Below are 22,749 nucleotides of genomic sequence, written 5' to 3' on the forward strand. Positions count from 1 at the left end.
GCACAGTGGTGTGGGGCTGATTGTTGGACTTGATTTCAAGGCCTTTTCCAACCTTAATGATTCTGTGACACATTTTCATTCCTTTCTGTTGTCTCTCAAGAAATTCTCTTTGAGGAGAAAGTCGTTCATCGTTACATTTCCATCATGACTCAAAATATTTGGTGTTGATTACAAAACCTCATTTCCAAAAGATTTCCAAAAGCTAATTTATTAGTACAAGTTTTTCTCTTCAGGTTGGTTGTTGGCTTTTTTTTTTCTTTTCTGCTTCAGTAATTTATTTTTAACTCTCAAACGTGACAAAGGTTCCTTCAACTTTGCTGCTTTAAAGGGATGCTCACATCCAAAACTCCCACAACATCCTTTTTTTCTCAGGGAATACATAATTTTAGCAGTAATTCACAACAAGCATGATTATAATCTTCGTGAATAACAATACGATAAAGAGAGAGAGGGAGGGACAAGCTAGCATTAGAATTGACGCACATTCCCAACAGATCACAAGACAATTAAGAGCAAATCTTTAATTTCATGCTTCATTGATAAAAGACCAAACTACTTGAAACATGGTCTAAAATAGGATATGCTGGTTTTATCCTAATACCACATCTAAAACTGAAGATGAGCTCTACACTTGGAAAACAAGCTGGCATCAGCCTTGGCAGCAGTAAACACAAGAGGATGGAGCAAGCAATTGCTAAAGAACCCCCTGCCACCATCAATGCTTCCTCTGCCTACCCAGTTCCTCCAGGTCCATCTCTCCTTCAGCTCTCATGGCTCCCCATAACTTCCCTCGTCTCCCAGCAGCATGAGGTTGGTCGGGGCTTGGAGCAACCTGGTCTGGTTGAAGCTGTTCTGCTCCCTGCAGGAGATTGGACTGGATGAGCTTAAAGGTCCCTTACAATCAAAATAATTCTCGGATTCCACGAATACATGGCAGATGTCAAGGATCAAACCCAAACTTTAAGAAAAAAAACCAAAACAATCCTGGCTTTTCTTCACAACAGATGCAGCGTCATAGACTGAAACACATCTCAACAAACCAGATTACTAGGAGCGATCAATTCAATACTTCTTTGAGGAACCTGAAATTGTTTGGGTGCCTTTAAGAACGCTTGCTGCAACAAATCTGCTCTGCACAAATCAGACTTCAAATGAAACTTTGTGTTTTCACCTGAACACAGGCCAATGTTTATATATGCTGCACTATAAATAGCATTAAAGCAAAAACTGACAGATTCCAGAAAGATTAGAGCTGTTCCAAGGAAATTAGTGCTTCCCCAGAGGACACAGTTTCGCTCCATGCCCATATTTGTTGTGTATCTTATTTAAACAGCTGAAGCTCCCTCCCCTATTGATCAGCTCACCTCCCTCCCACGTCCTACACACGTATGCGTGCACATGAATACTGAGTATATTAAATTTTCTGCTATAATTTCATGTTTATTCATGTGGAAGAAGCCCACAGAAAAAGAAAAAGCTGTTATGTAAATGCAGTATTACATCTGAAGGCAAAAAAATAAAAATTCAGCATCACTACTTATTTCTACCTTATTAGCAAGAAAAAAATACACAGGCAGAATTCCCATTTTCAGCAACCACCATGTCAAATTTTGTCACATTTCAGCCAGCTGACAGCACAAGGTGTCCTGTAACTTATCACTGATTTCAAACCCCCTTGGCAAATACATTAGTTGATCTCAAGTTTATGGGTTTTTTTTGCTAGAAGTAGCTCAATTTATACCAAACACCTCCCTGAAATACATTTTATTTATTTATTTAGGAAGAGAGGAACATACGTGGCGGGAGGGTTGGAACTGGATGATCTTTAAGGTCCCTTCCAACCGAAAACATTCAGTGATTCCCGTTATTACGAAACATAAGATCAACACACAAAATAGTAACGAACAGCCAAGAGTCATATAAGCTCATTTCCACATACAAACCCTCAACTGCACGCATGTAACCAGTTTATTAGACATCCTATTTACAACAAACTTCTCAAATCTCCACGTTCCCTCAAAACACCTCAACTAGACTAACTAGGTGAGCCCAGGCTTTGCAAATTGTGCTACTGAAATCAAGGACACACGGGGACAGAGAGATTTACAACAAGTATTTTAAGTGTCAAATTTCTTCAACTGCCTTTTATCCGATTATGCTACCCCTATAATCTCTCAGCTGAGATCAGCTGCTTGGAACTTTGATCTTCTTGCCAGTTGTACTGATGATTCAGAAATCTGTATTTCACATGGCTGTACTGACCAGAACAGCATCAACATCAGCTCAGTATCCAACACCGCAGAATTTTAAATCTAGGGAGAACCGATATTTTGCTGGTGTTCTGCTTGAAATCACACAGAACATTCAGAATTGAAATATTAATGAAAAATAATCAAGGAATATGACGTTGGACTTGCTTGCTATTGCAGCACATCAAAAATAGTGCACCCGAGCCAAACAATAAGCATCCCAGTACACTGGCTATCAGCATCCAGGCTAACAAACCCTGAAGATAAAAGGATTTACAACACTGCTAGAAGACATGCTCACCCCACTGAAACTGCTACACACAACTGAAATCAGTTCATCTTACATTAAAAGAACCGACCAAAAGCTATCTGTGAAATGGCTGGACACAACACCATCAGTACGCACAAAAATACATCCCTGGGACAACGTGTCTCGATCAGTCCCAGCAGCCACTGACAGGAGCTCTGTTTCAGAGGCAGAGAGGAGCGACCTTGGAATGGTTCAGGCAAAATAGCTCCGAGAATTTAGGAAACAGCGAGTGAAGCTAATCTGATGATATTGCAGTGGAGGTGCCAGAGACTAGGGTTTGTGATGGCAAACTGAAATTTCTAAGTGCTCTTCTCTTCCTATTCCACTCACCTCACCTTAGCGCACATGCACAGCTCCCCCTTTCGTAGTGATGATTTTGGATTTCCACGTACAGATGAATCAAGCTAATATACAGGCACCTGGGCTGACAGCAAAATCGAAGGACTCCAGCCTTCCCTCATCACCACTAAAAAATATATATACTTAAACTTTTAAACCATTCCTATCATCACAATAACAAAGGTGTTCTCAGAAACACACCATGCCTTCTGACCAGGAACACCAGGTTCCTCCTCACTAACGAGGAAACTGTGATTCTATTCAGACTTTATTCTTAGGAACACAGCAGCTAAGCTTATGGAAGCAAAGCGAACACAGCTTCACACAACTGCTTCCTGTTTGGGAGTGCTAAGACAACTGTAAGGTTCTGTGAGAAGTCACTGCAGCTTTGGCCAGGGACCAAAGCAAGCCCCGCTTCTTCCAAAGCGTACGTTTTCTCCCACGGAGAGCGCTCTCCCTCATAAGGAAAAGGGAGATTTCTCATTTCAGATAACCTCCTATGGTTAGAACAGAAGCTACTTTCAAGTAAAAGGTCTTCATCAATCAACACAAATGGAGATGGAGATGCTGTCACTTCAAGACAACAGAAGGCAGGAAGAGCAAAGAGAAGCAGTTTCCCCAAAACATCTAATGAGAATACTTGCAAATAATCAGTTCAGCTGTAACACAGCAAAACAAGTTTACACGGATCCAGTATTCCATCCTTGCAAGACTTTCCTGCTACTACCCACATTCAATGAATCTGGAATGACTTTTTGGTTGTGCCCACACAGGAGTTTCAGCTACACAGATTAAGAACTGCGGCTGTAAGTAATTTAGTGCCTCATGAACTCACGCTGCGCTAGGACTGGTGCACAATGTTACAGAAGAAGCTTTCTGGCCTTCTCAAAATGTTGCGAGGCTTTCTTAGCCTAGCAGCAAATTCAACCGAGATCCTTCTGGTTAGACAGCTGCTTCTTGTAACTCAGTACCTGGTGACACTGGGAGCACAGAAGATAAAGAAACAGCAGCGCATACCAAGGTTGGATTTCCAGTGTTTAAAGCAACAGCAGGATCATCCACCATGAATACAGACATCCTCATTTTGCCAGGGCCATCAAACACCTTAAACAATATGAAATGCTCTTTAGATAACTCATGACTTCCTTACGCCTTGCTGTTTCGTGCCAGAAGCAAAACCAAGCCACCCAAACCTTCCACACATGGAAGCCAAGTTATGAACTTGATGGAGAACTTTGCTGTGACCTACTAGCAAATGATGCCATGACTAACGGAAGGGACTGACAACACTGTCTGAAAAGGTTATCTGCTCCAGACTGCTACAGGCCCACAGGATCCTGCTGGAGAACTGGGAAAACAATATGCAGTAAAGTAGCCATTCCTGCTTTCTAGGCATGTAATTCCCACCCACCTATTTATTTGGTTTTAGTAATCAATGTAAATTCAGTAGAATAACCAGCTAAGATGCCAATGTTTCCCCCTCATTTCAAGTTTATTTTTGATGACGTGTAGTTAAGAACACAAAAAGGGAACCCAGGAAACAAGTATTGCTTCTCCCTTTAGCTGAAGCCATCCTTCCACTACATGTAATTGCCTCTAAATCAATTTCTGGTCAAAACGTGGAAAATCCCTTTATTCGCCGTGGCTTTCTTCTTAGCAATAAAAATGTCAGACAACACTTAACCTGGCTGCAGCTCCTATGCCAATACCACTTCTCCCGGTTGTTCCCCACGACCAGCCTTGAGGATTTCATTGAAACACAGACCCGGCTCTCTCCCAGCCCACCCATCCTGCTCCACCACGGTGATCTGCTCCTGCAACTTCCCTCGAACGCTGAGGGCTTCTTCAGCTGCATCCCTTTCATCCACATCCCTGGACTCGGAGGAAACAACAGCCTTCCTGCTCAAAAGGCAGTCACCTGGGAGAGCACAATCAATAAATGGGTAACGATGAGAACCAGCCAAATTGTTTGCAGTAGAGGTAGACACAGGGCATTATCCACTCGCAGCTGGCATTCTTTGGCTTTAGGGGCAGGTACATCCTGGAAATCCCTTACCAACTCTATGACCTCATGAAAAACAGCAAAGTTAATCCTTGTCTTTTAATAAGCTCCTTGCATTGAATGGCTGCCCACTTGATCCCCACTGATACCAGTCTCCTCAACATGTTTTAATACCCGTACAGATTTGGCCGCTCCTTCCAAAGCCATTTCCTTGCTGCAGCACATGACAGTCACACCAGAGATTAGACAAAACCTTGGTGTACTCCTCTAATCAGCTGTCAGCATCCAAGCAGAAATCTCTTCTAATGATGTACTTTAAGCTGATCAAAAAAAAAAAAAAAAAAAAACAAGCAAGCAAACAGGCAAAGAGAGTTGTTTATACAGAGCTAAGATTAAAAAACAATTAGAAATACACAAACCTGCAAGTAGCCTCTGGCACACAGGAGGAAGGTGAGAAAAGTAGAGCTGACCACATAAGCTCAGAAAATTAAAGACATGCTATAAAGGAAAAAGCAAGTGTCCATTATTCCACCACATCCCTAGCTAAGCATACAAACTCGATGTACTGTATAAAGGTTCTGTGATGCCCATCAGCTCATGTTAATACAGTTTTGGGTTAAATCTCTTTTAACAAGGTTCCAAACATCAACTAAGGGCCTGTCACCCCTAACTCCAAGGCAGCTGTGTTTTAATAAAACTATATACACAACTGACTATCTATCAAGAACTTTTGTGGGTAAGAGATGTCACTCTACACCTGAAAACTCTAGGCTTGTGAATCTGCCAGAAGGTCTTGTGGCTTGTTTGTTTAACTTGAAGTTCTGCTCTACCCAGAAATCCAGGGCCTATGATAAACACAATAGTTTGGTGGTTGAGTTTTCTGCATGCCACCAACTCCACCGCAACAGCTTAGCTCACAGAGGACTGGGAAAGTGGGAGAAGTAACACCAGCATCCACGGGAGGAAATTGTGCAGTGAAAATGTAGGCAGTCCATCACTTTTTTGTCTCCAAGTTCGCAAGACGAAACTTTACTACAGCTACACACCTATACACCTATACCTCTGCACAACTGAAACAGCAACTGTGTGCAGCCAGCAGGATTGCTGCTCCACAATAAGGGCTGGCGCGGTGCAGAGGAACACAGACTGCACAGACAGGACGCCAAAGCAGGATAACGAGGACTCAGTAAGGAGCTCAACAGAGGAAGCTTCGAGACTCTGAGAAAGACAACTGGAGAGAAGACAGGCCAGTGCATAAAAGCAGAACAGAAACAGACTACATACAGCACAGGCCGGATGAATCCGTGACCACTAGAGTACTTTCTACTCCAGTGTTGTGGTTTCGTTGTTGTTGGGGGTTTTTGTTGGTTGGGGCTTTTTTTCCTTTCTTTTTTTGGTTGGCTGGTTGGCTTTTTTGAGGTCTCCACAAGAGAACCAAATGCTTCCTCGCAGAAGCAAGCATCGTCCACAATTGCAGACAGAGGCAGCTCTGCTTCAAGTACAACAAAGATTTTGTATGAGAAAGTCACAGAAAATATTGCGAAGAAGGAAAGAACAGACAATATTTACGAAGAGTAATCCAGTTTTTGTTCTGTATCTGTCAAAAGAGGCTTCATGACTTATTACAGATTATCGTAGTCTCTGTATTTCCTAACATCTTTGCAACATCAGTAGACTTACCACAGTCTTGCTCAGCAGCAGTTAAAATGAGGCAAACAGCCCTGAGGACAGGTTTAAGTTTCATACAGCGAAAGAAGGGAAGATCCTACCTCAGCATACATAAAAGCAGATAAAATGCAGCAACTGCTCAAGGAATAAAAGTTACCTACTGCATAACTGTATGGCAAAGGTCAAAGAGCAAGAGAAACCCCAGACTTAGTGAAGCTGAGCAAAAGGACACAATACAGCACTTAATAGTCTTGATGCACACACCTTCAAACATTTTACAAATTTGTCAGCCCTATTTACTCCTGTTCTTGCAAATGAAGTAACTGAGTCTGAAAAAGATCATAACCCACAAGGCTCCCCAGACAGCAGCACAACGCAACGGGACTTGTTTCACCCAGGCTGCAGTTGCAAGTTAACACTAAAACAATGCTTTTATTTCATGTCTTCAAGTATGTCTTGGAATAATGCAATTAAACACAGGGCTCCGTTCAAATTTAAAAATCTAAAATAGGCAGACTGCTTCCTTCTGTTCCTGTACACAGTAATGTATTCTGAATCAGGTCCCCAGCACTACCTGGACCACTGTTTCTCACACAGCTCTCAAATGAAGATATGTCAGCAAGACACTTGCTTCCCAATACTGTACCGGCACTTTCACTTCAGCAGCGCCTCTAGAGAGGGTGAGAGGGCAGAGGAAACAGACTGTAGAACTCTATTCCCTCCCTCTTTCTCTGTTGTGCTATATTCAGAGTATCTGTGGATGATAAATCAGTGAAAGACTGGAAGCAAGTCTTCCCGCCAGTGCTCCTGTTATTGGCAGTACTGGCAGAACTATATTGCTGCTACAGCAACAGTGGCAGGTTTTCAAAGAAACTGCAGTGTATACAAGGATGTTTTACACAGCCAAACAGAAAATCTTCCTTCCAGTTCCCTCTGGCTTCAGACAAAAGCAGCAAACCCTAAATCAACACAATTCGTGAGCACAGAGGGAAAGGCAGATGCCACAGTACTGCCTGCACTAGAAAACTTTATGATTAAAAGTTTATGTTGGTGCAGCTCCACTCCGAAGAATCAGCAGGGGATCCAAGCGCTCTGTGTTGATGATGTAGCACCAGACACTGTAAAACGCAAACCTTGCCCGCAAATGCTGCCTCTCCAACACTGAAAGGCATATTAGAGTATGTTAGCGAAGAAGAAAGTTTAACAAAAGACAGCCACTTCCATTTTAAAGAAAGATGATCATTAACCACCATAGTCATTAAAATTTTATCACTACTGTATTATTATTATTTCTTGTATTTGAAAATAAAAAGAAGCTAAAAGTTGTTTCTTGGTTTGCTTCTTTTAGCACAAGTATTCAAACCAAAAACACCGGTATTAGAAAGGTAATCTTGGAAGCAACTCATAATGGAACAAAACTCACCTACTTCAAAAAAGCTGTTAATCTCAATATTCAGGATTCTACAAAGCAGGGTAAGGTTGAAAAATTAATCCTTTTAAAGTTGAATTTCAACAACTGACAAAGGCATGTGCTAGCTGAATTCTATTTATGGCATTCATCCAAATATCAAATAAAGCTTTCCTGGCTGTGTTTCAGTCATCCCCATTCACAGCCCAAAGAGTACTTTTATAAATGTAGACAGACAGTATAAATCCTGTGTCTTGTTTGCATCCAATTTTACACATCTCAGAAAGAGAGAAAACATTATTGAGTAATTTTCACTTCAAGAAATGGACCAGTAATGACTTACCGAAGAGCTGATCCTACGCAGTTGTAAACTCCAGAGAAATCCAAGAACTCAAAAGCTACTACTGAAACACCACGGTGGATGAAGAGAGCAGCCAGGGACTGACAGAACTGCAAGCACATGAACATAACAGGGTGCTGCTCTGCTAGACAGCCAAACCCATCAGCAGCACATGAAAGGCTTTACTACGTATGAGAAGTATTTAAAGATGCACATTTATCTCATGACCCAAATTAAGAGAAAAAACTGTTAAAGAAACCAATCCATTCACAGTACTTTAAGAACTCAAAAAGAAATAAAGCCAACGTTGCCATGTTTTAATCTTTCAGCACGCAGGAAACCAAGCTAATCTTATGTTTGGAAAGAATCCAAACACGAAAGGTATGAAAACTCAATTAAGGAATTAAAACAGCCTCATTTTGCCATACAACAGTGTTACATACAGTCCTTATAACAATGGCATTTCTTTATTTGTGTTTCTATACTAAACTGAATTGTAGGGATAGTTGGGTTTCTCACCATCATCAAATTCTGATACTACAAAGACTTCATTCCTCAAATGCTCAAAGAAACCGAAATACAGCAGACCAAAGAATAGCTATTCATCAACCACTTCAAAATGTTGCTATTGTTTCAAAAACAAAGCTACGCAGAAACAGAGGTAATCGGGTGCCCCAGCCGGTTATGCCAGTTCCAGAGGTGCAAAGCACCATTGGAATCAAGAAGTCCACCTGACCCTCCCCATTTACTATCAGCTCAGAACAACAGTTCTCAGCCTTTTCAGGATTACACTGTTTTTTCCAAAGGGGTTATTTCTGCCCTCTTTTGCCTTTGCTGTAGAACAAGAAACACAACACCAGCAACAAAAAACTGGAGGAATTTCTTCATGATGAGAATGGGGAGGCCCTGGGCCATGTTACCCAGAGAAGCTGTGGCTGCCCCATCCCTGGAGGTGTTCAAGGCCAGGTTGGATGGGGCTTGGAGCCCCTGATCCAGTGGGAAGTGTCCCTGCCCATGGCAGGCGGTGGAACTGGATGGGCTTTAAGGTCCCTTCCCACTCAAACTATTCTATGACTCTACGAAAAGGACATGCACTGTTTTTCAGGCTACATCACGATATTTGGTTTGAAGAATAAAAGCATACAGCTAATCAGACAAACTCAATACATTGCAACCACCTCTCAGATTCAGTACTTTATTATAAACCTGGGTGTAGAGGCTCTGTTCGTGAGATTCAACACATCCTAGTAACACCTGGCATGGTGTCTAGCACCTTGAGCCCACAAACTAGCTCTTCATGCTTCCCTCTCCTTACTCATTTTAGTAAGGTACTGACATTAAAAGGTATTCTCATTCATTATCCCTAAAACTGAGAAATATTTATGCTTCCTACCATCACTGTGGTTTCAACTTACAATTCAAGCACTATGTTTGATGATAAACATAATTTTTAAAAACAAACATGAAGTCATGTTTAACAAACAGAACTCCCTGGCACAGTTCAAAGAAATCTCTGCTCAAAGTCTGACATCCCTAACGTAACTCCTAATAAACTGACTGATCCGGTACTGAAAGATGTGTTGTGTGAAAGCGCTGGAGCCCAAGACTCTTGGATCTCACCAACTTCTTTCTCTGGTATCGAAAGATCCCAGATTAGGAAGTAAAACTACATCAGTGCTAAAAAACACAAAGTAATGAGAGGCAGCCTGGATGTTTCACCCATTTCACACAGCCACAAGGCACCTCGGAGCACGGCACACGACTCCCATAGTGTCTGCTCAGCTTTCTGTCACATTTAGCGCTCAAGGCAGCTACTCTGAACACACTCGTGATGGAAATTAGGAAAAAAAAAAAAAAGAAAGAAAGGGAAAAAGAAGATTATAAATAAAATCCTTTTAAGTGAGCCTGAATGATACAGCAGAAGCATGTGTTAGGAACTGCATTTGTTCAAAGCCAGCTTTCATCAAGCACAAGGTGCTACGGCTCCAGCTCAGGCTCTGCATCTACAAACCCTTTGTTCTTCCTAACAAGCAGCGCTGAGCTACACACCAGAGTCCCTGAGACTGCAGATAATGAGAGATGCCACTAATGACGGGTGTATCGAGCCACAGGCAAACCTGTGTGAGAAATACCGCACCTGGAAGGAATTCCTCAAGGAAATAAAGATGCACGTTGTTTGTAAAAGCAGGTTTTGAAACCATTAAGCAAGTTCTTCTCCAAATACGTTCACACACGACTCTCAGGAGACAAGTGGGAACCTAAGCCAACCATTTAATGGCAAAACATGGATAAAAGATTTCTTTCTGTACTACAGAAAACCTCAGTGGAATCAGAGGGAGAGCAGCAATGAAAGAATCAGTGGTGTAAGTGCTCTGGAACTGCCAAGTTATGTAAAACTGAAGGACGGCTGTAACAAATCAAACTAAATACTGATTAGCTTGTATCTTTCCTAGCAGTGAACTATAAGGAAAGGTTTACAAGAGCCAGTGAGATTAGAAGAGTATTACAGTACCTTCCAAATTCGAACCATCAGCTACAGACTAACACCCTAGCTTGCAGGCTTCCCTGAACAGATATATACTCTATAAATCCAACAGTTTCTTGAATCATTCATCCTTTTACCACTCAAAACATCTGTCAATGGTTTCCACAATAAAATGGTGTACAGAAGAAAAGAAAAAGAATAATAAACAAGCAGTCTATCCATCTGTGCTATACCATTCATCGCTTTCATCCTCCTACCACCCTCATTCAAATCTTCTTCAGTTCTGTATCTCCAGTTAAGCCTGACACTGATTCAAGGGAAGACAATGTAATAGGAGAGCGTTAGAGTTCATGGGGACAACTGGCAAGCGTGAAGATCATATCTGGATGGATTCAGAGTACCTGTCAAAAGCTTTTGGGGTTTCCCAGCACCCCTTCTCTAAGTTCATTCCCTCCCCAATAAACTGAGCTATTATAGTCTGCTACCAGCTTCTCAAGCCATCTGCTGTTACAGATCTCTTTGAGTCCATTTAATTGCCTTTCTTTACCACACTTCTAAGGGGCAAAACATGCTCTTACTCAGAGTTTCTTCAACAGATAACTAGTATCCCACTATATAAAGTGTTCATTACCAATGCCCAGAATACTTCAGCTGTCTTTCCTCTATGTTGAAAAGCTGCATCCAGTAAAAATAAAGCTTGCAGAATCCTTGGCTCAGGTGCAGAAAGTCAATAATCTTCCTAAACAAATTCTTTTGCTATTGTATGAATGTATTGAAATACCTGCACGGCAAGGAGTACTTAAATTTACTCCAAACAATATAATCCCTTCCTTGCTACCACACCTCCAAAGGCACCTTTTTAAGCACCTTTTCTATTTAAGTGGCAGCAAATAACTGAATTACTGAGGCCACAAAACGAAAAAACAAATGATTTCCCCATCTGCTAAAGAGCAACCCCACTTCAGGTGTGGTTCAAGTTTCAAGGCGAGGCAGATGGCCCTGTCTAGAACCCAGATGCCCTGAAAGAAAAACAAAGTAAGATTTATTCCTAAACGGAATCCGCACACAGGCTAAGGAAGGACAACTGTACGATCACACTCACACAAAAATACTTACAGACAAGACATTTGATGGAAGTTCTTTCTCTGTCACTAACAAGAGCTGAAAACAGCTGAATATGCTGAGTGTTTCTGGAGCTCAGAATTCCAGGAATACCCAGAAAGTCACTTTCAAAGAACACACTCTTGATAAACAAGTGTAACTCCCTCTCTTAGGGGAGCAACACAGCACTCACATCTCCCTTTAGGTTCTGAACCTGGTAGATATCCTCAGCTGAACTAATAACAGAGCACAAAATCTCAGTAAAATCAACAGCTACATTCAAAAGGAAAAAAAATCTGACTTAGTGCTCCAATAAGAAAATGACTGCAACAGAAAACTAGACATGAGAGTTTCTAATGCAGGAACTCACAAAAATCCCTAGAATAGTAAAAGCTGTTCAGAACTCACGAACTGACACCGTTTAGGGCCATGAAGATGAAAGGCTTGGCACAACTTTCACACAAGGAGAGGCTGAGAGAACTGGGACTGCTCAGCCTGGAGATGAGAAGGCTCAGAGGGATCTTACCCATGTGTCTCAACACCTGACGGATGGGAATGACAGACTTTTCTTAGCAGTGTCCAGTGACAGGGCAAGAGGCAATGGGCATCAATCAGAGCACATTCAATTCCATCTTAATTATCTTAACCATCAAGGTACGCTGGCACAAGTTGCCCAGAGAGGTTGTGAAGTCCCCATCCACGAAGATAGTCAAAATCCAACTGGACACAGCCCCAGGCAAACTGTTCCAACTGGCACAGCTTGAGCAAGGCAGATGGATTAGATGATCTCAAGCCTTTTAAACCAGGAGACCTCCTCATTCCTGATATTAAACTGAAGAGAAAATAAACTCTAAGTGGAAGACAAGAAATACTTCTTCATCAAGTACACAACTGGATTGTGGACTTTCTTGCTGAATCCAAAATCTAACCAAGAGTCAACAAAGAACTGAATAAAAGTCTAACTACTCCTATTGTACTGTGACTAGTTAAGCATATACACCATACACACAAAGCTGTGATAGTAGACATACCCAAATTGTGAAACGTGTTGTTAGTAGGACTTGTGTTACTGTACATGTGCAGAGCTGCTTGGTGTGAGTTCTGCAGCCTGCAGCTGCCATCAACTCGCCGAGGACAAGCACTGAGAGAAGCAGAATGCGATTTTAACAGGGCAGATTGTCACTCACAACTCGTATCTTCCTGCTCCATTTCATGAAGCGCCTTGCACAACCACGATCAGTTAATAGTCACATTAGTAGGTCATGTTCCCACACACAGGAAAACACAAACTGTCAGAGAAGCTACGGAACTCTACAGCTTATTATTTTCCAATCACTCTGTAGTGCTGCTATCAAAACTTACAGATTTTTCTGCTGAGGCCTTCTGACAATGAGAGACTGAAAGCACGGGCTGTAATGTAATTTTTTTCTGAACAGGAGAGGAACTCCCAAGATTTGAAAACTTTTTATTATTGTCTTTAAATCTCTATCTTTCTTTCCTATCTGCTTCATCTCACCTGGGCATCAATAGGATCTGCTCTCTATACTCCTTTTGTTTGCTAAAACAGACAGAACTCCACCACAACTCCAATCTGTTTCTAGTATCAAAGGTTTGGCATATTACATTAGTTTTGTAAACTCTGTAAGGTGACCCAAAATTCTTTATAATTATTTACAAAGCAACTATAAAAGCTTCCCAGGAGTTGGAGGGACAACTAATCAATGGGAATTGGAGAAGGATTCTTCAAAGTGTATCTCCATCAATAGTGAAAAAATTTCTCTTGGCCTGGTGCGGTGATATTCACTGTACAGGTCACTAAGACGTACCTGATGCTGAGCATTTACCTTTCAAACACTGCTGGAGCACTGCATGCTTTTGGAAATAGCAGTTACTTAAGATTTTACTACGTGTCCACTGTTACACCACAGTTCAAAGTTAGATCCGAAAGTTCATTTCAGTCAGTTCCTAAAGTAATTGCTGTACTTGCTGATGAGAAAGCCAAAACTTGTCCGAATATTCAGCCTCATCACTTTACTCTTTACATAAACACAGAGAAGATAACAAACGTTATAAACTGCCCAGACGTGACCACACACCTCACTTCACCTGCACTTTGGCCACTCATCCATCCCTGCTAGGGTTTACCAGCACATCCTAAAACTTCAAATGAGTTCAGACCATCACCCTTTTTTGTATAAAGAAAAGCAACACTTTCTTTTTATTTTCTCCAATTCAAAGGAGTACATTTCTACATAAAACTAGAGTAATCTGTGTACTGCAAAAATCAGCTCAAGGCTCTCTATGACAACCACGTTTAGTCAACAGACTCCAACAGAAGGTAACTATTCTGTTGAAAACTTATAAATAAAGATCAAACGCTTTATAAAAATTGAAAAATCTTAACCTACAATCTGGGAAGCACAATAAAAAAATTATTTCTTGACTGTACTAAACAGCAGTATCCTATGGATTCCTTTTATGAGCAGCTATAATGGATCTCAAACATGCAGATCCTGCACTAACTGAAGCACAAATATTTTTTTACTTCTGATATTTTCATAAGCTAAAGATTTCCAGATCTCCATTAGAGCAAGTGTCGAAGTGCATAAAGAACCTTCCGGAAGACGAACACAAGCTGACGAAAGACTAAAGTGGGTGGAAAGAACATATTGGGAAAAGGTGTCTTCCTCTCAAGCTCATCTGCATCAGAAATATCAGCACAATAAGTTAAAACCCTTTCCAACCTCTGGGACCCCGAGAATCCTCCAACAGCACTGAATTAAAAGCCAACATAATAGAAGGTATCCAATTGACTTTGCAAGTGGAAGAAGGCTGAGCCCAGCCGAGCTGATCGCAGGGAACCCCTCACTCATGGCCGGCAGGCTGGAGCAGCCCTGGCTGACAAAGCAAAAGGGATCACTGCAACCGCACGACTCTGACACTTGCTGTGCTCGTGCTAAAAACTCACTAAACCAAGCCAAATTCAAGCTCCTCATTGCAATATTCAAATCCTTCCATGGGACTGAAGATTTTCTCTAATTATGGTTTCCTTGCATATCTAAATTTAGATGGGACAAGACTATTGGGCAATGTAAGAGATTCTCTAACAGGAAAATACCTACAGCTTTCATAGAACTATGTAAAGTACCCAAAAAGCGTAAAATTGATAACGAAAAAAAAATCCAACTAGTCTTAGAACTAAAGAAAACTTACTTAACTCCTCTTTATTTCCCCTACTCCTTGATCCACATCACACATTTACACTCGGATACAAACAGGCAGCAAAGGAGAATCCAAGGCAGGAGACACAGTCTCACACCCTTCCATCCACCCCTGCAGCAGAAGAGGTGCTGCAGCATCCTGCCCGGCTTTTCAGCTTCCAGAAACGCATTCCCTCAGGAATCCCCAAGGAACCTCAGGATCCCCACAGAGCCAGCCCAGGCAGGGCGCCTGGCTTGCCTGGTCTGGGCACAAGCACACAGCAAATGCAACAGAAGGCACAACGCAAGGACCATTTCGTTCTGCGGCAGAGCCAGTTTCACAGTTCTACCTCCACTACCACTTAACCAAAGCCCCTAGCTACCCCCTTTCTTGTCCTGACACCGCTGCTGGTGCAGCTGCACAGTAAAAGGAGTCCAGGGAGAGTCCAGTATTAGAAAATCATATCAAAAGTACAACATACTCATTCTAGATTGGTTTCCTAATCTCGTTTATCTTGCAGCCACAGAAAACAATTGTGCTGGCACAATTCATAGAACAGTACATGGGTGAGAACAGACGGCGGGGAAAGGGGTCTGTTTAAACAGCGCTGTCACTGGAATATTCAAATTACAGCATGAAAAGCTGTGAATTCAAAACCCTCCCCCCTGCCCCCCGCATCACACATAAGCATCTTGCAGCAACATATTCCACGGTTCTGTTGTTAAAGCCAATAAACTAGTAAGATTTGAAGGAGAAACGGCCATTTACAACATAAAATTTAAGGAACATTGGTAGAATCCGTTTCAGTTGACTTAAGTCAGAATATCCCAAGGGCAGCTGGAAGAGCCACAAGCAGGCGGATGTACGCAGTCTATCCCTGACATAACGCCCAGCACTGCCTGTCCAGCATGGCACCTTCTACCAGCTACAAAAAGAAGCTAAGTATCATTATAAAAAGAAGCTAAGTATTATTCCTATTCCTAAAACCAGCTAGTACGAACTCTCAAGTTCAAAAAGAAAAGCAGGCTCCTACTATTTTTATAAAGCATCTTTTATCCATCTTTGATAATTCAGTCACTGTCTTAGTAGAGTAGCCCTTGGATTATGGAAATAAGAAACTTCTAGTAGGAAGAAAACAAAAAAAAAGGCACCAAAACCCACATGTTGTATCAACAAATCTCAGTAAACACAAGCAGATCACTGTCATTTAAGCATGAAAGAAAAGTGAGGCTCAATTCTATGACACTTTTAGGGCAAAAGAGCTATTTAGGAGACTGCTAACATTTTTCTTGTTGCTTCCAAGTTCCAGAAAGTCTCACGTTTTTACAGTAAAACAAAACGGGGGAGAGGAATGAATCAAAAGTTCTGATCTGTGCAAAAATGCAACTCTGTTAGCACACACGTTACTTCATAATTGTTTCAAAGGAACATATTAGCTAAATTAATCACACTTTTAATCAGTTCAGATGTAGTAACTGACATTTGATGACCTGCTGCAATCACAGGTTTTCACCTCTGCCTGTTGACAGCGTGCAGCTAACTTTGCTATATTTGAACATCGCACATGATATCCAGCTGCAGAACAACCAGCCTCAAGGTTTTAGGCTTATGCTCCAGTGATTTTTCTACTACATTACTAATCTGTACGTACATTTGGGCTGTTTTATTTCAAAAAGGACACTATGTTATGTAAAGATAGGAATTCAACCTATCGCATTCGAAACATTTTTAGCCTTCAAAAATGCACAGATTTTTGCGTATCTCATCTTCTTATTAGGAGACACCGTTCTTGTGCAATGGTCACAAAGTATACTTTTTTTAGTATTGATTATACATAAAAAAAATGAGTTTCAATCCTCAGCACGAGTTCATTCCTCAGGAGCTGTGGGAACAAGCTTCAGCAACAAGCCTTGAAATGAACACTTGGCGTTTCTTTTAATATGTATAAGCAGTCATATTCCAGAGATATGCGACTTCATAGAATATGTTGGGTTGGAAGGGACCTTAAAGCCCATCCAGTTCCAACCCCATGCCACGGGCAGGGACACCTCCCACTGGATCAGGGGCTCCAAGCCTCATCCAACCCGGCCTTGAACCCCTCCAGGGATGGGGCAGCCACCACTTCCCTGGGCAACCTGGGCCAGGGCCTCAGCACTCTCATCGTCAAGAAATTTCTCCTTATGTCTAGTCTAAATTCATCCCTCTCCAGTTTACACCCATTGCCCCTTGTCCTATCACCACAAGCCTTTGTAAAGAAAGAAGTCCCTCTTCAGCTTTCTTGTAGGTCCCTTCAGGTACAGGAAGGTCCCTATAAGGTCTCCTCGGAGCCTTCTCTTCTCCAGGCTGAACAACCCCAACTCTCAGCCTGTCCTCATATGGGAGGTGTTCCAGCCCTCTGACCATCTTGGTAGCCTGCTCTGGACCCATTCCAACCTTTCCATATCTTTATTATGTTGAGGATTCCAGAACTGGACACAATACTCCAGATGAGGTCTCACCAGAGAGGCATACAGGGGCAGAATCCCCTCCCTCGAACAGCACAGTTCCACTATCATTTTAAGCCAATCTAAGCTGGCACTGCTGCTGAAAGAAGTCGTCCCACCCTTCCCCACTGCTAGTTTCCACATGTCCTTTCCTTGAGTCAGCACAAGCCATTCACAAAGACCCACAGCAAACTCCATCAGGATCCTCACCTGCTTAAAAAACTCAACATTTCTCTTCCTCTTTTCCCTTTTGTGGTTGGGGAGCAGGGTGAGAAGGCGTAAGGGAAAATCTGAGTTAATTTTAACGTGATTTGTTCTCCAGTTCAGCTCGCTGCACGGCCACACAGGTGCTGGCAGGAGCAGAGCAGCAGGGAAAGGCAGGCGACAAGATTGTTTCAGCAGTGGGAATTCATACTGGCTGGAACTGCTCATGAGACCACACCTACAACAGTAAAAACTGGAAGATACAGTATTTAAATGCTCAAAGATAAAACTCTCTCTTCCAAACTGCACATAAATGGAAGAAATAACTCAAATGAACGATCTGATCAACTTCTAAGTTAGCGACTCTCCCGTTGCCTGCATTGCCGTTTCACCTCAGGTCTGAGTGCTTTTACAAGTTTGATTTAATATTTTTAGAAGAATATGAACAACAGAAACCTCGGCCGAAAAGAGCATGCAAGCCAAAACTTTAACTCACAGTGCAGAGGCAGAGTGATGACATAACTCAGTCTGTCTGGGGAACAGGATGAACGATACTAGAAAAATCTGCACTAGCATGAAGTACACCTCGATTCATCTGGTTTTCAAGCAGCACTTCTAAGAGCAGGTAAGTAAATCTTAATCAATAGACAAACACTCTTCTACTTTAATCCCAATAAACTGAAGTCTCTATGTTAGAAAACCCCAATTACTCTCAAGCCCACCCCAATCCTACAGCTACCTTTGCGTTTCTAAAACCCCACAGTGATCACCACCGACAAACTCAGGCGATCAGTATCAGTAAACCGCAACCATCCCGACGCGCACACAGGAATGTAATTCAGAGGAAAAGTTACTGGCCCCGATTCAATCTGCAAGCTGGATTCCAAGCTGCGGGGTAGCTGTACGTCTACAAGGAAAGCGGTTATGAGAAACTACATGCTCCTAACACACCCTCATCACAAATGCATACTTGTGGCTTTCGCACTGCGTTCAGACCTTTCCCTTTATCTCATCAGTTGTATTCATATTCTGATCCACAGCATTTCTCCCCAGGATAAGTTTATCCATATCTATCTAGGAAAAAAAAAAAAACAAACTTGTTCTGATTAATCAGATAACCACTAATACACTTCTCTAGATCGAGCTAAAAATCATACTAATACACCTCACAAAGAGGGTCACTTAACTATTCATTATGTAGAAGTATATTCATTCGTTCTATGTTTTAATTTAAACTGAATTGCATTTCAGCTGAACATCTCCTTGATCTTTTATTATGACAAAACATGAAACGCAAACTTTGCTTTAACCTCGTTATAGGCATTCACTGCCCCACACACCTCTAATCAGATGCCATTTTGGATCAGCTCATTATGGCCACTCCAAAGCATCAAACATCCTTCTCTAGACCTTTTCTAGCACTGAACCCACATCAGTGCCACCAGAAGAAGAAAGACTCTTGATTAATCACCAAGAGATCCTTCTCCTACCTGAAAGAGACACTCAAATATAAAAAACCTAACAATTGTGAGAGTCCACAGTAAGATCGATGAGTTCACAAGTCCTGCTCCATTCAGCGTGAGCTGTTGAAAAAAAATTTTACAACTTACATGAAAATTTACTTAAATTCTTTACAAATCACTTTAATGATGCACACTCTTCAAATTTCCAGTACAATAAATGATAATTTGATGGGGTTTTACTGCTTGTGTTTTGAATACGACTGCCCTGTTTCAAAATACTCTTTCCCTCCCATTGCCCTCGTTAGGGCCGAAAGCAATTGGAATTCCTACATGTGGGATAACAGGAGAGCCTTAAGCCCCTGCAGGAACGCCTTTACAAAACATCACAAACTATGATACACTGCTGACAACTTTAAGATCTCTGAACAGTAAGAAAATTACTTAGAGCAGTTTGAGAGCTTTAAAGATGTGCTTTAACTCGTTAAAGTCTTTTTATTTCTTTTAGCTCTAGCACTAATGACACACAACTTGGAGTTAATGAGCATATTGCAATTAGCGCCAAAAATTCCAAACTATTTAATCTTTCCAACAGCAATATTAAACTCCAATTCTCCCTTCCCTTCAAGGTAATAAAAGACTCTACATTTCTGTTGTCATATACCCCCAACACTGCTCCCCCCCAGTTGTCCTGCGGGCAGAATTGTTCAACAAACCACGAGTAGCAACTTCCAAGCCTTTTAAATAAGAGAAAGGGCGTTAGGAACAAGTGTAGCATGTAGCATTTCTCACAATATCCTCATCCCTATTCCCGTGCACTCGTCGGAACCAAAATCCTGATGATGAAAATGGGCATCCTTTCAGCATTCCATACATTCTCTTTCGCTCTTCCCACGCAACAATGGGCCCCGTCTGCTCCCTCTTCCAGACCCCCAGTCTCTGGGATTCCTGCCTGGATACACTCACAACTCCCCAGTACCGTAACCCACTACCCTGCTGACAACCACCCCTCTGCTGCTTGGGCTCTTCTATGGAATCAGAAAATGGTTTGGGTTGGAAGGGACCTTAAAGCTCATTCTGTTCCACCCACCACACCACCACCCCCACCACAGGATAGAAGAGAATAGAATGGTTTGAGTGGAAAGGTTGGACTCGATGATCCGGTGGGTCTCTTCCAACCTGGTTATTCTATGATTCTGTGATTCTATGAAAGGGGCCCCAAAGCTCATCCCGTTCCAACTCCCTGCCATGGAATGGAATGGGTTGGAAGGGACCTCAAAGCCCATCCAGATCCAACTCCCTGTCATGGAATGGAGCTCACAGACCAACCACTTCCACTCCCCTCTCATGAATTAGAACGGCTTCGATTGGAAGGAACCTTAGAGCCCATCCAGTCCCAATACCGGGTCACACAATGGAATGGTTCCCAGCCCAACCAGTTACACCCCGTGTCATGGAATGGGTTTGGTTGGAAGAGACTGGAGAGCCCATCCCGTCCCAATCCCCCTGGATCAGGTTCCTCCAAGCAAAAGACGGGCAGACGAGGTGCTCGGGGACACGGTTAGTGGCAGACAGGAATGGTTGGACTCCATGATCCAAGAGGTCTTTTCCAGCCTGGTGACCGTATGATTCCAAGCCCCGTCCGACCCGGCCTCGAGCCCCCCCAGGGCTGGGGCAGCCGCGGCTCCTCCGGGCAACCTGGGCCGGGGCCTCCCCACCCTCAGCGGGAAGAATTTCTTCCCCATCTCCAACCTAAACCCTGCCCCTTCCAACTTAACGCCATTCCCCTTCGTCCTAGCAGGACCTTCCCATCCCAGAAACTTCAGCAGCGGCTCCCGAGCCGCCCCGGTTGCCCGGTTCCCCCCGCTCCCCGCGGCGGGACAGCCCGGCCGGTAACGGGGGAGGCGAGCGGGGAAGGCAGGAAGGAGCCCGGCGGCGCAGGAACCTGTCGGGACACATTCTTGAGGCCGGGGCAGGAATGCGGCCGGGGGAGCCGCGCTCGCGGGGCCCCAGGGCCGAGCCCCCCGGGTGGGGGGGGGGATGGGGCCGGGGGAGCCTCCCCCCACCCCCCCCGGTACCGGAGCCGCCACTCACCCTTGGAGTAGAGGGACTTGGGGGACTCGAGGTCGAGGTCGGCGCTGAGCAGAGAGATGAAGTCCGAGGGCATCGCAGCTCCGCGGCCCGGCAGGGGCGAGGGGGGCGGCGGGCGGCGGGCGGGGAGGGGGGGGCGCGCTGCTGCCTCCGCCGCGCCGGGGAGGGGAGCGCCGGCACCGGCAGGCGCGAACGCGGCGTCCGGGCCGCCGATGGGTCCGGGTCGGGCCAGGCCGGGAGGTTCCGTTCGCCGTCGGGAACCGGGCACCGCCAGCCGAACGGGAACCGGCTGCTGCCAACGGAGCGCGCCCGCCCGACCGCCCCCTCCGCTGCCGCTCCGCGCATGCGCGCGCGCCGCCGACGGGCGCGACACCGGCGCGTGCGCCGCGGGGCGCGGGGGCGCGCGCGCGGCCGCCGGCGCCGCGGAGGGAGGGGAGGCGCGGCGCGGCACAGCCTCCGGGCGAAGGCGGCGGGGGGGGGGGGGGTGGGGACGGGTTGAAGGGGGGATCCGCGCGCATGCGCAAGACGGCCCTCCCGCCGCCGGGGCCGCGGGGCGTGCGCGGGGACAGCCGCGCCGGCCGGGATCCGCGCGCATGCGCACAGCGGCGGCCGCGACACCTGCGCGGCGGCGGCGGCGGCGGCGGGGGGGGGAGGAGAAAGGGCGCGGAACAGCCGCTGCGCATGCGCACGGTGGGGTTAGCGCGCGTGGGGAGGCGGAACAGCCGGCGCGGCGGGCGGGGAGGCGCGGCGCGGAACAGCCGCCCAGGGCGGGCGCCGCGCGCATGCGCAGAGCAGCCCCCGCGGCGTCGCCGCCGGCGGGGCCGCAGCGGGGGGCGGAGGGCGGAACAGCGGGGGCGCGGAAGCCTCTAGAAGGGGGGGCGGCCTTGTCCTGAGCGAGGGACAGTAATGGCACAAGCTCAGGCTCCCCAGTGGGAAGGGACCCACAAGGACCGTCGAGTCCAGCTCCTGCCCTGCCCAGGGCACCCCTGATGCTGTCAGGGTTGGCCCAACGCTTCCAGGAAATCATAGAATGGTTTGGGCCTTAAAGGAAGGTCCTCAAAGCCCATCCAGTCCCACCCCTGCCCTGGGCAGGGACACCTCCCACTGGACCAGGGGCTCCAAGCCCCATCCAACCTGGCCTTGAACCCCTCCAGGGATGGGGCAGCCACCACTGCTCTGCGCAGCCTGGGCCAGGGCCTCCCCACCCTCATTGTGAAGAATTTCTTCCTTATGTTTGGTCTAAACCTGCCCCTCTCCAGTTCATAGCCATTCCCTCTCATCACAGTCCCCCCTCAGCTGTCTCGTGGCCCCTTCAGGTACTGGAAGATCACTATGAGATCTCCTCGAAGCCTTCTCCAGGCTGAACGACCCCAACTCTCTCAGCCTGTCCTCCTGTGGCAGGTGCTCC

General features: G+C 44.8%; 1 protein-coding gene across 1 annotated transcript in view; it reads right to left on the reverse strand.

The window, feature by feature from the left end:
- Positions 1–21,638, reverse strand: part of NFAT5 (nuclear factor of activated T cells 5) — a 64,872-nt gene extending 43,234 nt beyond the window's left edge. The window contains exon 1 of the mRNA XM_069868725.1: positions 21,345–21,638. Within this exon, the coding sequence (XP_069724826.1) occupies positions 21,345–21,417 (73 nt within the window). The 5' untranslated portion in view covers positions 21,418–21,638. The remainder of the gene's footprint in view (positions 1–21,344) is intronic.
- Between the last annotated feature and the right edge of the window lie 1,111 nt (positions 21,639–22,749).

This window comes from Phaenicophaeus curvirostris, chromosome 14 (assembly GCF_032191515.1).
Source record: "Phaenicophaeus curvirostris isolate KB17595 chromosome 14, BPBGC_Pcur_1.0, whole genome shotgun sequence".
NCBI lineage: Eukaryota > Metazoa > Chordata > Aves > Cuculiformes > Cuculidae > Phaenicophaeus > Phaenicophaeus curvirostris.